The 13,230-nt window shown below is 48.0% G+C and overlaps 1 protein-coding gene across 1 annotated transcript in view; it reads right to left on the bottom strand.

Moving 5' to 3' along the window:
* Positions 1-9,149: 9,149 nt before the first annotated feature.
* Positions 9,150-13,230, bottom strand: part of LOC114618647 (protein TCL1B2-like) — a 5,744-nt gene continuing 1,663 nt past the window's right edge. Inside the window, exons 2-3 of the mRNA XM_028764409.1 lie at positions 10,093-10,263; positions 9,150-9,188 (exon numbers count right to left, since the gene is read on the bottom strand). Of these exons, the coding sequence (XP_028620242.1) occupies positions 9,150-9,188; positions 10,093-10,263 (210 nt within the window). The remainder of the gene's footprint in view (positions 9,189-10,092; positions 10,264-13,230) is intronic.

The following is a 13,230-nucleotide window of genomic DNA, read 5'->3' as shown; positions in this document are numbered from 1 at the left end:
ACAATTTTTTAAACAATTATAAATCATGAGCTATATACTGGCTATGGGTATACAAATTGAAAGCTTAATGTTTTTAGCATTTTAAATGGTGGCTACAGCACGTAGTTCAGTTATCTGTGCTGAAGCAGGGGGGAACTCAAAAGAGTGAACATATAGTCTACTTTTATATATTGTCTTGTCTTCCCATTAGAAGCAACAGCAACCTCAAAACAATCCTTACTTGCTAGTCCTGGTACCTGGCCTACCTTCTCCTCAAACCCTGAATACCCTCAGGTCAGGATACTCTCCTGTCTCCCGAAGTCGCCAGGTGTGTCATTCCACATGTGTGTCCTATTTCTCAATCCCAGCAGGTCTCTTCACATGAAACTTCCCCCCGTTTCACCCCAGCCTCCCTACACCCATCCCCCTCAGACACAGGCTAGGCTAGCCCACCTGTGCCCTGTTCTCAGCTGGTTTTCATGGCCTGCTGGCCCTCATGCTTTTTATGAGTAAGGCCTCGGGATACAAGGGACACCTTGGAGACAAAAGGAGCCAGAAAAGGCCTCGTGGCATCCTGCTTCCTCCCTATCTGTACAATGCTAGTCCTCGGAGCTGCCCCAGAGATGCAGTAAGATAAGGAAAAGGGAAGGACTCTTGAGTGTACAGCAAGAAAATTGTATAAGAGATTCACCTCCTCTCATCCCCCTCACCTATGCTGGATGGATCAAAAGCATGGCCGCCTGTGGTCATTGTCAAATTGATAGGATCAAAATTTACCTGGGAGGGTTAGAGGTGGCTGGGCATGCCTTTTAACCGAAGCGCCTGGGATGAAGAGGCAGGTGGATCTCTGAGTTCGAGACCAGCCTGGTCTACACAAGCTTCAGGAGAGCCAGGGCTACACAGAGATTCTATCTCAAAACCAAAAACAAAACCACCTAGGAGATAAGCTGTGTTAGGGTTTTCTAAACACACACACACACACACACACACACACACACACACACACACACACTGTATTAGAGTGGCTTACATGCTGTTTTTCAGTGGAACTGGGATGCTCTCGTTACCCAGATTTCCTCATTCAATTCGGACCCAGAAACCAGTAGTTACCCCAAATCACTGGGGGTCTGGTCTGGCTAGAATATATGCCTTTCTGGCTATCAGTGTTCATTTGCTAGGTTCTCTGGTTCTTTGGTTCAGAACCAGTAGAGAAGGCAGAGCATTTACTTCATGCAAGGAGGAGGAGCCATGAAGGAGATAGGGCCTTGAAGGCTTGAGGTGGTAACACTCATGTGGAGAGGGGGAGATGTGACATCCAGCACTCAAGGGTCAACCAGGGTGCCTGCCGTGCATGGAGCCTGGCAGGCCTTGCCATTCAGAACAAAGGTTTATGCTGAGAGCTTCAGGAAAGAATGCTGTCTGGATGATCTCCAGCTGCTGTGTGCAGAATAGACCCTGAAGGGGCAAGAATAAAAGAAGAGAAACTAATTAAAGTGAAGAAGCCTAAGGCAGGAATTGGCAATACTTTTCTCTAAAAGGCCAGGTAGTAAATATTCCGGGCTTCTGTTCCATAAAGTCTATTGTAACTATTCAATTCTACGTTGGTGCGGCAAGCATAGATAATGCACAAATGCTAAGTGTGGTTATGTTCAATAAAACTTTATTTATAAAAGCAAAGCCTGCCTACATTTGGCCCAGAAGCCAAGTCTTTGACTCCTCGTTTAGGCATTACATACTAAGGTACAAATTTACTGGCAGTGAAGGAATTACAGAAGTTTTAGGGTCAGAGTGTGAGCCCTGATAGCTTCCTACCAAGCCAGGCTCCACCACTCTTCTCAACAGACCCAGTAAAAAATAATGAAAAGCAGAAAAAGGAAATCCAACATGTCCGCACTGAGAAGAGGAACAAAGAGATCCAGTGACACCCTAAATCCACCCAGGAGTGCTAACCTGGCCTTTAGAATGGCCCAGAGGAGCAGAGGTAAGCAAGCCAAGCCATCTCCAGTGAGGTCCTGCCCGTCAGTCTGTCCTGAGAACTGGTCTGACGAGTTGTTGGAAATGCGTGAAATCTTCCTGGAGACAAGCTCCTCTTCTGGATGGTGAGCAGGGGAAACCAGTATTGCTTCCCCTGAGATGACATTTGTTGTTTTCATCTTTCTCCTCCTCTCCCTCCTCCTCCTCTTTCTCATTTTCCTCTTTCTCCTCCTCTTGTTCATTTTGGTTTTTTGAGACACAGATCTGTGTAGCCTTGACCATCCTGGATCTTCGTATGTAGACCAAGCTGGACTTGAGCTCACAGAGATTCTCCTGCCCCTGCCTCTCAAGTGTTGGGACTAAACACATTCGCCACCATTCCAGGGCGTCTCAGACTTGTTTGTATCTGGGCCACTGCCTTAAAATGCTGACCATCCTGGGAGAGAGTCTTCCCCACTTAGCTAATCCTTCAGGGGAAATCCCCCCACAGCCTCACCCACCCAGAGATGCATCCCAATCAAGTTGGGCGATTGAGATCAACTATCCCAAAAGAGAGGCTGGCAGGGGGTCAGTATGTCAGTTACCCACAGGGTGAGACTTTTCACCAGGATGGAGGAGTAAGGAGAACCATGAGATGTTTAGAAAGATCCAGGGAGAGTGGGCCTGAGTTTTGTGTCCCTATCCCTACCTCGAGGTTCCTTAGCATGTCAGTGAATGTGGACAGGATTTTGGGGGAAGTGATTAGGGGAAAATAGGGACATCTGGCTGGGCCCTATGATTACTGAGGAAAGGAGACTGGGACTTAGGCTCTGAAGGAATACCACAGGGAAGATAACAGCTATGCACAACCATGGAGGGCATCCTCAGAAGATAGCAGCTCTGTCCACATCTTCCTATCAGCTTTCTGGCTGCCACTCAGTCTGTTACCGGCCTGAGATCCTGAGGCACCTGCCAGAGTATCCAGATTCCTATTGGAGGGAATTGGACCAGGGACACATGATTAGGAATAGAGACAGCTCAATAAAAAAAAGGAAAACATTCCAGGTGGGGGTGGCGGAGTGGGCTAGTGAGCTCCCCAAAAGCCCTGGGCCTCCAGGGGCATGACCTTTTAAAGGACATTTACATAGGACCCAGTTATTGCATGTTTGTATATCATAGGCTTGTTCCTTAGGGGCACGCCCAGGTGGGAGGGACTTCCACAGTTCCTCTGCCAATGGGTTGCTTTTCTGTTGTCATAGTCTTATTCCTTAGGGGCACGCCCACGTGGGAGGGACTTCCACAGTTCCTCTACCAATAGGTTGCTTTTCTGTTCCCTTTGATGCCTCAGGCTCCAGCCACAAGTCCCTAGAACTGAGTAGGATAGTCCTCGGAAACTAATTCGGAACATGGAAGTCATGGCTGCCAGAAACCCAGCAGTTTGTGAGGCGGGGAGAGGTATGGACCAGTGCCCTGCTCAGAGCAGCAGATGCTGCTATGTGCAGTGCCGGTTACCATGGGCATCCTTGCTGTGTTTCTCAAATGTCACGGGAGGAAGGATACATCCAGATACATCCAGGCAAGCTCGGGCCTTCAGTGGTGGGAAAGGAAGACTCCCGATTGAGCCTGCTGGTTTTCAACAAAGAATACGAGGGAAGAGCATGAGATGTCTAAGACAGGAACCCTAGGGGCCATCTGAGACCGTAAAAAAAAAAAAAAAAGAAATTAAACATACTAGGAAAACCACATATAACCACAGGGACTCTGGCCTTCTGAGGATTACAGTCAAGAAATCAAAAGGAAAACTGCTGGCCCCTCTTGATTGTCGTTTGCTTGTTATCTGTCTAGATTAGAAAACATGGTAAGTTGGGTCCTGGCAGTTCGGCGTGTTACCTGGTGATAATTCAGGAGAAGGGGCATGGAGTCGGGGTGTTACAGAGGAGTGTTTGGAGCTCAGGGCTGGGAGGTTTGGAACTTGGCAAGGGAGCCGCTTACTGAGGTCAGGGAAGGAATCTGTGCCTGAGGTCTAGCCACAGTCTTAGCTTCCCTTTTACCGTGGCTAGCTTGTTTCTGAGGCTTTTTAAAAAAAATTTTGTTGCTTTCTTCCTGCTACGCAGAAACGTTTCATTTTTTAATATACTCAGTCATGAGCGCCGCGTGCTTCCTTGGTGTGGTCTATGTTTAATGTTCCCGGGAAGGGTTTCTCTGTAATTTGGGGTTTATGTTTTCGCAAGTACTTTGTAATTTCCTTTGTTTAAATCGTTAGTCCATCTGGGGTTCATTTTCATTTGAAAAATGAAGCCATAATATAACCATATACGTTTTTGTAAATTTCTGGCTAGCCAATTGTTACTTTTGTCTGTTCTTTTCTTTTCTTTTCTTTAAAAGCAGGATCTTAATATGTATGGAATCCTGGCTGGCCTGAACTCACTGTGTAGAACAAGCACTGGCTTCAAGGGTCCCCGAGAGCCACCTGCTTCTGTCCTTGGAATGCTGGGATTAAAAGCTAGCCAGTTGTTACAAATTGTATAGTGCTTAATGTATCCTTTACCGGCACTTTGTAAAGCTGCCTCAGTTGTATTTGGGAAACAAAGTATTTGAAAAGGGTAGCGGTGTCTACCCTTTTAAGGCCCTGGGCCCTCCAGGAGATTTCAGTTGACACAAAATACATTAATAAAAGGAAAAGATACACATGGATTGAAGTCTCCAGTGAGGCAGGAGCCGACACAAGGAATGGAGAGACACAGAAACAGGGGTAAATCCTTAAAGGTGGATTGGAAGTTGGAAATAGTGGAAAATGGGACAAGCCAAGGGCTTGGGATAACTGATAGCAGGGGAGACTCAGAAGATGGAGATGTATTTGCATAGATTTCTCTCAGCCTGTGGTCAGCCTTAAGGGGGAATGTCCTTCACAGGCTCCTGTGTTTGAGGCCTCAGCCAGCAGTTCAGTTCTGCAAGGCTGTGCAACCATTGGGAGATAAAGTCTAGCTACACAAGGCATTTGCTAGAAGGGGAATCCCTTTAGGGTCAAAGCCCAGCCTTCTTCCAGTCTGCTCTAGCCCCCCCACCTTTCCCTCCCTCCCTCCTTTGCTCTCTTGCTCACTCAGCCTGATCCACGAAGATGTGAACAGGCTAAGTCACATCTCGGCCACTGTACAGCCATGGACCACCATGCCTTCTGCACCACGATGGACTGTACTCCCTCAGAATAACCTCATCTTTAAGTAGTTCATTGTCCAACATTTGGTTCGGTGATGAGAAGAGAGAACAGTGAGCCTGGCTCCCCATCTCTGGCATTAGTAAGTGTTACTTTAACTGTGGTATGGGGCTGGCATCAACCACGTAGGGATCAACAGGAATGAAGATATGAGGGACACTTGTACTCACTGCCTGTCAGAGTCTTTAGCACAGAGTAATCTTGATGCTAACAGGGTACACATTGGACTCCGCGTTCTCTAAGACCTTGTGCATGGACGCCATTCCTGTGTGTGTTAGCCTTCTGCCTCAGCTTCTCCTGTCCCTTGACAGGCAGGCCTGTAGCAGGCTCTGGCTGAGCCATGATCTGTTGTGAGTCACTGGGTCACGTCTGATAATGCTATTCTGCCCTTCCTGTTCTTACCCAGAATTCCCTCAGCTTTTCTCACAGGCACAATTTCTACATCTATTTCAGGATCAGGTTCATCCAAAAAAAGCACCTTTAAAGTTTTGTTTTACTATAGTTGTAAGTTACCTTGGAAAATATATTTTTACATTAACCTAAAGTTTTTGAACTATTAGCTCAAGCTCTGTTAATAACTCTGTCTACTAGCTTTCTTAGAGCATTTGGTTTTACAGGTAACAAACTGCAGTCTAGAACTAAAAGGCCCAGGTCACAGGATCGGTCTTCAGGATGGCTGCTTTTTCATTTAAGCCTTTTTTGCCATCACTGACTTGTGTTTTAAAATCTGCCTCACAGAGTGTTTGAAGTAATTTTCCATTAGCTTTCTGTCTGACTTTGTATGCAAGGAAAGCTTGGGTGTTCATACCTTGAATTTATAAACATGTAACTTTGCCGGGTTCCCCTCCGGGCTCAAAGGTATTTGAGAAGGTGATTTCCCTCATAATAAATCACACAGCCTTCACTATAGATTAGAACTTCTTGTATGATTAGAAAACTGCACTTTTTGCTCAAAACATCTGTCAAGTCTCACCATACGAGAGGAAATGGGACTGGGTTTACTTTTCTCTCTCATCCTGTGGTGGCTTCCTCTTGGGAGACTGAGGCACACCTCTGGGGAAGTTATGATGGCATTGGGGGTGGGGTATCATGCATGCAGGTATGCCATCCCATGAGCCATGAGATCCAATCTGAATAAAAGAGGAGGAAAGAGAAAACAGGCATGCATTCTTCCTGTCCTCGCTGGCCTACCACAATAGGAACTGGAGCTCTTCACGCATGCCCCATGTGCCGCCTACAGTGTGGTCTTCCCCTCGGCTATTTCTCTTTGGAAACACTCAATACACACGAGGAGATGTCTCAACAGCCACCTAAGTGATTCTGAACCTAGTCAAGTTACCAGCTAGGCTAACCAGGGAGGAGACCCTCCTAGGAACCAGTGTCCCAGATCAACTCAGCTGCTCACAGGAAGAGGCAGTATCAGGCTGCAGAGCTTGGTCACGCCTGCAGGGTACCCTTACGGCTCTGAGCATCCTCCATGTATTCACCTCTTGCCCACATGGACCAGTACATCTCGAGGGCAATGTACTTAGCTGGAAGCAATCTCTCAACCCCCAGACATCTGGCAGTGTCTGGAGACATCTTTAGTCCAGTGGGCAGACGTCAGAGATGCTGCTGTTAATCCTGTGTGTTTGCTCAGAACAACCCAAGACAAAGCAAGATCTGCCTCAGTGCCCATTTCAGAAAGCCTGCTCCAGGTAGAGGTCTAGAGAGAGCTTAGGCTTGCCCTAAGAGCTACAATCCTTAGGTCCAGGATTTTCTCCTAGTCCCAGAACAAAGGTAGGCATCTCTGGGCTTTGAAACCTGCCTTCCTCCTGTGTTCCTGTCACCTCTTGTTGCCTGCTTTGCTCATTTTTCTGTTCTTGGAGAATCCCCCAGAATCATTTGTTCTTGTACCCAGTACTGGTCTAACAGCCTGCTGCTGCTGTTATCTTGTTTGGGGTTTTTACTTCCCAGAGATCATGAACATATTTCCCTACCTTCTCTACAAAAGCTTTCTTTTAAATACAGTGTCTCAGCCAAGTGGTGGTGATGCATGCCTTTACTCCCAGCATTTGGGAGGCAGAGGCAGTTGGATCTCTGCGAGTTCAAGGCCAGCCGGGACTTCAGAGCTGGTTTCAGGATAGCTGGGGCTACACACACACACACACACACACACACACACACACACACACAGAGACACATACAAAGAGACAGAGACAGATAGAGACAGAGCGAGATATAGAGACAGTCTCAAATCAACAAAACCAAAGTCCCAAAGTCTCATGTAGTCCAGTCTGGCTTTGAACTCACTACCTAGACAAAGATCACCTTGAACTTCTCATTCTCTGGCCTCCAAGTGCTGGGAATCCACATCTAGTTTGACACCCTGTTTATGCAACACTGAGGGATCAAACGTAAAGCTGTGTGAGCCTAGCAAGCTCACCAGCAACTGAGCTACAGTGCCAGCCCTAGAAGAACCTACATAGATTCACTCTGTGAAGTTATAGCTTCCATCTGCTGGAGGTTTCCTGGGAAGGAGGGAGGGAGGGAGTGCCTTTTCTTTCCTGTAGATCAGCTGAAGGACACACTCCCAGGACCTGGCCTGGGTTATCTCTCTGGTGCTCCCTGCATCACCTGGTGTCTTCCTGTGCAAGGACATGTTCTCCCCCAGTTGGTAGTGTATTACTGCGCCTCCTGCAATGACACACTGTCAGCTCTCGGTCACTGACCACTCTCCTTCTATGTGACGTCACATCTTCTTAGCCTGTCCTCAGTGCAGGGTTACCCAGTTCCCACACAGCCTCAACTTCTAAACCTTCCCTCAGGTACCCTGCTGCTGAAATGGAGCAATTAACCACTCCTCTCCACTGTGGAAACGTCCTGAAGAGGTCACAAATGTCCCTGTAGTGTTTGGGGACCAGCGACCAGCTTCTGCTTTCTGCACTAGAGCCCGGATAAACACAGACCAGCTCTGCACAGAATCTTAAGCAAAAGTAAAGTTTAATTCGTTAAAAACAAGCTGAGGGGTTGGGGGCGGGCTTAGGGTCAGCATCACTTCTAGGAGCCAAGGAACTTAAAAGCACACCAGATGCTCTCTGTACGTATCCCGCTGTGCCTTCAAGCTACTGAGCACAGAGTGTCCTTTCCCCAGCACCAGGTAAACTTCTTGCCAGTGTTAGCTCAGAGGCCCACAGAGCATAGAGTCCCTATCTGTACCTCCTCCAGAGGCAACTCTAGACCTCCTGAGGTAAAAAGTGACAAATCTCCTGCCACACGCAGCACTAGAAGCCCAGGTGGAGGAATTTGAAGGGAGGAAAGGTCTTAAGACAGGCCATCTATAAGGTCAGGGCCAGAGGCACAATATGGGCAAGAAGATGCAGTTAGTCCCCACTTAGGGAGAAGGGTCAGGACACAGGCTCACAAAAAGCAGGTCTGACCAGGGCAGGAAGCACTGTACTAGAAACTTGAGGAGCAAGCAGAGGGGTAGGTGCAAAGTCTTCCCAGAGGGCACAGGGACAAGAGCCAGCCGGGCTATCAAGACCTGGAGAAGGCAAAAAGACACTGATTAGTGAATTGCTGCAGAACTGGGTCCTAGATCCAAAGGCTTGGGCTGCCAGCCCTGCCCATGGTCCAAACTCTACACAACCAGGAAGAGCCGCTACCAAGCTGGGGGAAATGCCCAGTGTACGTCCTCTTGAGCCAGTGTCACACAGCACTGTATGATTAAACTTGACAGCCAGAGAGTCCTGGATTCTAATGTGATCGTAGGGCTCTGAGATCTTAGAACCCACAATTCTAACACCCGGAAGAGCTCTTTGGCTTAGTTCTTAGTGGAACACTGAACATACGGGATTTTTCTTTTCCTACAAGGAAAGCTCAGGGAGAGATGCCAGCACTGTCTTCCTATAGAGAGGAGAAGCCAGCTGCTAACTGTCATCTGACCTCACCAGTGATGGGCGTGGTCAGAGAGGGGCGTGGTCCCTGACCCACCTACCTTTCTATCAGCTCCCGTCAGACACCTTCAATCCATCCTTAGGATCAGTCGCACTGTGTTACCAACCTGTAGGAGAGGGAACAGCCATCAGGAGCCTGTAAGGCAAATCTAGCCAGCCCTAGTGACCCATTCAGACTTGAGGCAGCAGGAAGGGACAAGGGGCAAAAGGGAACCTGGTCTCTGGATTCTGTAGCCGGAGGGGGAAGCATTACTTTCACACATACCCCAGTAGGCAGAAGTGCCCCCATGGGCATTCTCTTTCTCTCCCCCTCCCCTCCCTCTCTCTCCTCCCTTCCTTCCCTTTTTTCCTTTGTTGTATAACAGTCACTTCCTGAAGCAGGGAAATAACAACAAAAGTAGCTTCAAGAACTCAAGAACTCCCTGAAACTGACCAGAATCACTTGCCGGCGGGCCGGCCGCGCCGGAAGAAGCAGAGTCAAGCCTCAAAGACTCAGACAAAAGAACCCAGATGAAGCAGAAACCAGCCAAGCTGCCTGGAAGAACTTTAGACCAGCTGAAGAACCCGGAAAGGGCACACTCTAACCTGTTAGCTGCCTGTAGGCTGGGCCACTTATGATTCAAGGTCCCAGCTTTTGTGAGCTGTCTGTCACCAGTGCTGTGGTGGGCTTTGGTGATGCAGCTGACTGAAGTCATTTCTGCTCCTGTGAGTGACCCCTTACCCGGATTCCTGTATGTAACCCCAATAAAATTCATTGGTTCACCAATTTGGGCTTCGATGGTGTGCGTACTTTGGTCTGCTGTGGGTTTCCAATCCGTGCTGGTTACTTGAGTTCCTCTCATCTCCCCAAGAAAAGTTTTGTCATACCACACACCCCAACCCTCCACTAAAAATGGACTAAGGGCTAGATTTGGGGGGGGGTGTTGGAGATAAGAATGTCCCTGAAGTGAGACAGAATGAAAAGCATTTGATACCCACTGCAGCTTTAACCTTGAGGTACTAAACACTTGCCTGGAAATGTTCCGATACTCTCCAGACCATGGCGTCTGATCCCCGATATGTGCCCATTGAGTATAATCTCCACATCCTGGGTAGGTAGTTCAAATTTGAGGGAGTGGTGGAAGTAATCTCGTGGGGGAAACTGACCACCTGACACAAGTGGACAGATATACAGGTTCTGAGCTGAGGGGAGTAGAGAGGGGTACGTTAGGAGCAGAGTTCTGTCAGCCATGCCTGGGGACTAGCTTGTTTGCTGCGATGATCAAACAGTCCTAATCATAGCCTTGTCTCCAGGACCTAGGTCTTGTTCCTCAGGGCCTGGGGATGTCTGGTGCTCTTCTGCCTCTCTGACCCAGCACTCTCTTCCAACTACCCCTGCTCAACCCCAGTGTATCTCCCACAATGTGGCTACTTCCTCCAGGCTGGTGGCACCTTTCACGGGCACCAAATGGCCCCTTGGGACTCTGTCTTGGCCATTTCTAGAGTTTTCAAAATTCTCTTTTGAAAAATAAGACAGAGAGTGGGGAGATGGCTCCATAGATAAGAGTACCTGCCGTACAGACAGGAGGCCCTAAGTTTGAATCACCAACACCCAAGTAAAAAAGCTGTAGTGCCGGTGTTCCCCAGGGAGCTGAGGCAGGAGGATGGCTGCCAGCATAACTGTAGATTTAGTGGAGGATGTTTAATCAGGGGAATAAGATAGTCACAGAGCAGCTCACCTGAACGTTACACAGACACACACACATGTATATACACATGCACAGAACACACACGCACACACCTGCACACATGAGCAGGCATGTTCATGTATACATGTACACGCAGAACACACACACACACAGACACACCAGGGGGCAATGGCTTTACCAAAAGAAATCCACTGAAGTGTTGATGGTGAACTTCATGCACCATTAATCGATGCAAAAAAACAAAAAACAAAAAACGTGTGCCAACACAGAAAGCCACAAAGTAAGAGAGTTCCTAAAAACCATAGCCAAGTGCCAGGCATGACCACAGAACACAAAGCGTGTCACAGACTTCCTACCAGTGTCCTCTTGTCTTCCTGCCTTTGTTTTGTTGAGCTAAAGACACATGTGTTGATAGGTCACACTGTAGGAGTCATTGTCCTGGTTGCTGTCCTAAGGTTTGCGAAGCCTGGCCCTTCTGCTTATGTTCTGACTTCAGGGTGGACCGAAGTGGGTTTAGCAAAGAAGGGGCAAGAGCCCAAGTAGGCTTTGCCACCTGCTTTTGTAGTAAATAAAGTTTCATTCTAAACTATTGAATATGCTGGGGGGGGGGGGGGGCTGGTGAGATGGCTCACTGGTTAAGAACACCAACTGTTCTTTCATAAGTCCCGAGTTCAATTCCCAGCAACCACAAGGTGGCTCACAACCATCTGTGATGAGATCTGACGCCCTCTTCTGGTGCATCTGAAGACAGCTGCATTGTGCTCACATCCATATAATAAATAAATCTTTAAAAAACAAAAGAACAAAACAAAAAGACTGTTATTGTCTCTGGATGCTTTTGCACTAAGGTGGCACAGGGGGGAGAGTTCCAGAGTCCTCAGTGCCTGCAGAATGAGAAGCTTTTCTCAGAGGCCTGGCATTGAAAAGGGACGCTGAGAAGATGCTGTCAACCCAGCAAGCAATTCTATGTGTGAACTCTTACATATACAGAGTGTATGTGTGCATGTGTGTGCATGTGTGCAGTGTATGTATATGTATATATACCAGCCTGAAAAGGCCAAAGGAGGGCTCAGATGTCTGTCCTTACTTTCTCCTTTATGGCTTTGAAGTAGGGTCTCTGACTAAAGTCCCTACAGCCCTGAAGTTCAGGCAACAAAGTCAGACCGGACTTTTTATGAGGCTTCTGGGATCCTAACTCAGGTTCACAGGGTTCTGTTTATCTTTTGATTGATTGATTGATTGATCTGTGTAGCCCTGGCTGGCCTGGAACTGGCTTTATAGGCCAATCTGGCCTTGAATTTAGAGAGATGTTCCTGCTTCTGCTGTGTGTGTATTTGTGTGTGTGTGTGTGTGTGTGTGTGTGAGAGAGAGAGAGAGAGACAGAGACAGAGACAGACAGAGAGACAGAGAGAGACAGAGACAGAGACAGAGACAGAATATAACAGTGCAACCTATTTCTTAGTATACTAACCAAGAGAGTGGGCAAGAGAAGAAAAGCAGGAGGAAGAAGAAAGAGAGATGGCTCAGTGCTGGGCCTGGTGTTGCAACCTGGAATCCCAAACTACTCAAGAGACTGAGGCAGGAGGATCACAAGTTCCAGACCCACCTGCACTACAAAGTGAGTTCAAGACCAACCTGGGCAATTTAGTGAGACACTGTTGCAACATAAAAAGTAGAAGGGAGGCCAGAATGTGCCTCGGTTGTAGAACACTTTGATGACAAGTTGCAAAGTCTTTGGTTCAATACCCAGTCTATAGGGAGCAAGAGACAGACAGAGAGACACAGACAGAGAGACACAGAGGGAGAGACACAGAGAGGGGGGTTGTCTTAATTAAGGAAATGATTCAAGCGCCACCTGTGCCTAAATTTCTCTAATCTTTCCATTCCTGTGGAACCTTTCCCTGGCCCCTGTAGTTATTTCCGGGTGTACCCGTGCGGTGCGCACAGTCACGTGATGGTCGCCAGCCCACCTCCAGAGTCTTTCCATCCTCTCACCTGCTCCCAAACCTATGACATCCGTAGGATCTTGGAACACCCCCTCCCTACCACTACTGTGCTTTCTGTCTCTGTGAAGACTCGCCACAGGGCACCTCAGAGGATGTGTCCCTTATCGGCAGCTTTGCCTGGGATCCTCACCTTCATCCTTTTACAACCGCCATCAGATCCTTCCTCGACCCCCCCTCCTACCCCCCCCCCCGTTATACTCAGTTGTACAAGAAGCGCGTCTTGCTGCTGCGCCTGCCCCTCTATGCACACGTGGGACCAATCGCTGCTTTGCCACAAGTCCGGTCCCAGAAGTCGAATGGTTGGGAGACACGTGCTTCTGTTTGAATTTAATTGACTATACACTATTTCCTTTTGAAGCTGTTTCCTTTATACCCTCACTAATAGAATTGTTTTCTGGATCTTTCTCCCTTTCTTTCTTTCTTTCTTTCTTTCTTTCTTTCTTTCTTTCTTTCTT

The sequence above is a fragment of the Grammomys surdaster genome, unplaced genomic scaffold, assembly GCF_004785775.1.
Source record: "Grammomys surdaster isolate TR1022 unplaced genomic scaffold, NIH_TR_1.0 144, whole genome shotgun sequence".
Lineage (NCBI taxonomy): Eukaryota > Metazoa > Chordata > Mammalia > Rodentia > Muridae > Grammomys > Grammomys surdaster.
Note: the sequence above shows the minus strand (reverse complement) of the source record. Positions and strands in the feature narration are given on the sequence as shown.